At 41.3% G+C, this 2,638-nt stretch overlaps 1 protein-coding gene across 1 annotated transcript in view; it reads right to left on the bottom strand.

Moving 5' to 3' along the window:
* LOC105527263 (putative fatty acid desaturase 2-like protein FADS2P1) overlaps positions 1–2,638 on the bottom strand; it is a 39,462-nt gene that overhangs the window by 3,386 nt on the left and 33,438 nt on the right. The window contains exons 7-10 of the mRNA XM_011963569.1: positions 2,419–2,495; positions 2,126–2,223; positions 1,026–1,122; positions 205–284 (exon numbers count right to left, since the gene is read on the bottom strand). Of these exons, the coding sequence (XP_011818959.1) occupies positions 205–284; positions 1,026–1,122; positions 2,126–2,223; positions 2,419–2,495 (352 nt within the window). The remainder of the gene's footprint in view (positions 1–204; positions 285–1,025; positions 1,123–2,125; positions 2,224–2,418; positions 2,496–2,638) is intronic.

The raw sequence follows: 2,638 nt of genomic DNA, 5'->3' as shown, positions 1-2,638 counted from the left end.
CCTCCCTCCCTTCCTTCCTTCCTTCCTTCCTTCCTTCCTTCCTTCCTTCCTTCCTGTCTTCCCCATCATTGCTAATAGAAAGATAGCAGCCTGTAGAAAATGCTGGTTCTCTGAGACCTTGAGCCTAGGGCCTGATCTGGATTGTATCTGGGGATGTTATAAGTGACTGCACTTGCCCTACTAAGGACTATTCTTGTTACTCACTGGTGCTCAATTTGGAAGTTCAGGTGCCCAGTGAACCAGTCATTGAAAAAGGACTGTTCAATATTACAGGTGGCCAAGACCTGCAAAGAAAAAGCTTATATTAGTTATAAATGAGCCCAAGTGTCAAACAAAGAAAATAGTTGAGACCACCTTTGCAAAATTATGACAGTAAGATAAATCTGACATAGTTGACTACATCTTGCTTCTGATCTCCAAGCTGTCCTTTGTAATTCCTGGGTGTAGGCTAAGCTAATTTGGGAGGAACTTATTTTGTAGTTTAACCTTGAAGCAAGGATGACAGTAGCCCTTCCCAAAACTAAACTGCTTTTGTATAACTAATAGAAGGCCATAACGTTAGGATTGTGAGAGGGGCCTGAATTCTGCTAAGATGGAGGCATAGTTTCTATAATTCTTTACTGCTTAGGAGTCATGCGGCCAGAGGTGACAGGATTTGTGACTTTCCCAATTGTGCTTGTAGATAACATCACTATTATAGAACCTAAGATTAATTTTTTGAGATGTTTTTCAGACTGTCCCCACTTGGACCCATGCATGATTCATGACTTGATGGGTTCTGTGGCCCCACCCAAAGGTGGACTGGGAACATTTCCCACACCCCTATAATTTCTTCCCCAACCAGTCAACTAGCACCCATTTCCTAGCCCTCTTCCCATCAAATTGTCCATTGATACAGTTTGCCTGTGTCCGCACTCAAATCTCATCTTGAATTGTAATCCCCATAATCCCCGCGTGTCAAGGGAGGGACCGGGTTCTAAATCGGTGTGGTTTGAAAGATTCTCCCCGAGGAAGTCCATCATTACCTGAGTGCTGAGCCAGTCTCGGTTCTCCTCTGTGCTCATTCTCATTGGTATGTGGCTCATCTGGGTAACATATGCAATCCAAGGACTTTCAAGAAACCTTTAGGAGGAGTAAAAGGAGGAAGTGATGACTGTTTAGGGTGTTTCAGTAGCAAGCACTGGGCTTGCATAAGCCCTGGTAGAGCTGGTTGAGCATTGGAGGAAATGAAAGAGACTCAAAGGTTCCAGTAAAATGGTGATCTTTCTTTTTCTTCTCTGAAAGACCTTTATATCAAGAGATGACACACTAAGCATTCAGCCACATGACTGCCAAATATATGGGAGCAGAGCCTCTAAAGTTTTCTGTAGCTCTAGTGCAAAGATCAAAACCACTAGGGAAATTTAAGGGCACGTGCAAACTGGTTGACAGCCTGGGCTTTGTCCTCAGATAAGAGCTAGATTCAAGTTCTGTTTTGGCACTGGCCTTGGCTCTTACTTGCTCTTACATGCCCTTGGGCATATGATTTAATCTCCTTAAACTTCAGTTCCTTTAGCAGAAAAATGAGCATGATACTATCTACACTGCAGAGTTGTGTGGGGATTACATCAAATAAGATAAAGCATGTGAAGCCTTTAACAAAGTGCCTGATGCATAGTAGCTACCATTATTCCTATAATTATTTAGGACTTAGAATAACGTGACAACAGAATGAGGGAGGATTACACTGGAAAATTGGAGAGGACTCTTCAAGCCAAAATGCATTGGGAAAACCTCTAGTCATAAAGTAACTTAAAAAAAATTCCTTCCCTGTCATTCTTTGGTAGAGATTATTATGTCTACCTAGATTACAGTTTTAAGGATTTAGGATTCAATTGAAATGCTTCATTTAAGAATCCAGGACGTGGGTAAAAAATGGAGATTGGGCAAATTTTTGTTGCAAAGGGCTCATCTTATTCAACTATTTCAACTGTTTTTTTTCACATTTGCTTAAAAACACCTCAGCTGCAAGAAATGGGGCATGATGTCATAATCTAATCTGTCTTAAAACTAATGACAAATAGCTCTGATGGTGAAGGATCTGACGAGGATCATTTGGATTACTGGAATAAAATAATATTCTTACTTGACCAAATATATGAGCAACACGGTCCCAAAGATTCCATAGTATGGGCCAAATGTGATGAAATATCGGATGTAAAAGCTGCTAACCCAGGCGATGTCCTGCAGAGAAAAGCACTTGAAAGTTATACACCCTGAACATGGTTTCATTTCTGCTTCAATGGCTTGGAGTCCCTTCACGTTCTGGCTAAATCTTATGCCCTGTTACTCAAGGAAACTGTATCTGGAGGGGACACAGCATTTTTGTTTTCCCTCTTCTACCTGGTCTAGTTTCAGAGAATGAGCCACATTACTCACCACCCAGTATCCTCGAAGGTACATCACTTGCATGGATTGCAGGTTGAAATATACTGGCATGAGGAGTGGGAGCCCAACTGAAATAGAACAAAAAATGATGCTGAATAAATAAACAGAATGTGTTCATGTGATCTCATTGTTCAGTTCCCACCTATGAGTGAGAACATGCGGTGTTTGGTTTTCTCTTCTTGTGATAGTTTGCTAAGAATGATGGTATCCA

This window comes from Colobus angolensis, unplaced genomic scaffold (genome assembly GCF_000951035.1).
Source record: "Colobus angolensis palliatus isolate OR3802 unplaced genomic scaffold, Cang.pa_1.0 Scaffold61, whole genome shotgun sequence".
In the NCBI taxonomy this organism is placed as follows: domain Eukaryota; kingdom Metazoa; phylum Chordata; class Mammalia; order Primates; family Cercopithecidae; genus Colobus; species Colobus angolensis.
This window is presented reverse-complemented; position numbering and strand designations above follow the sequence as displayed.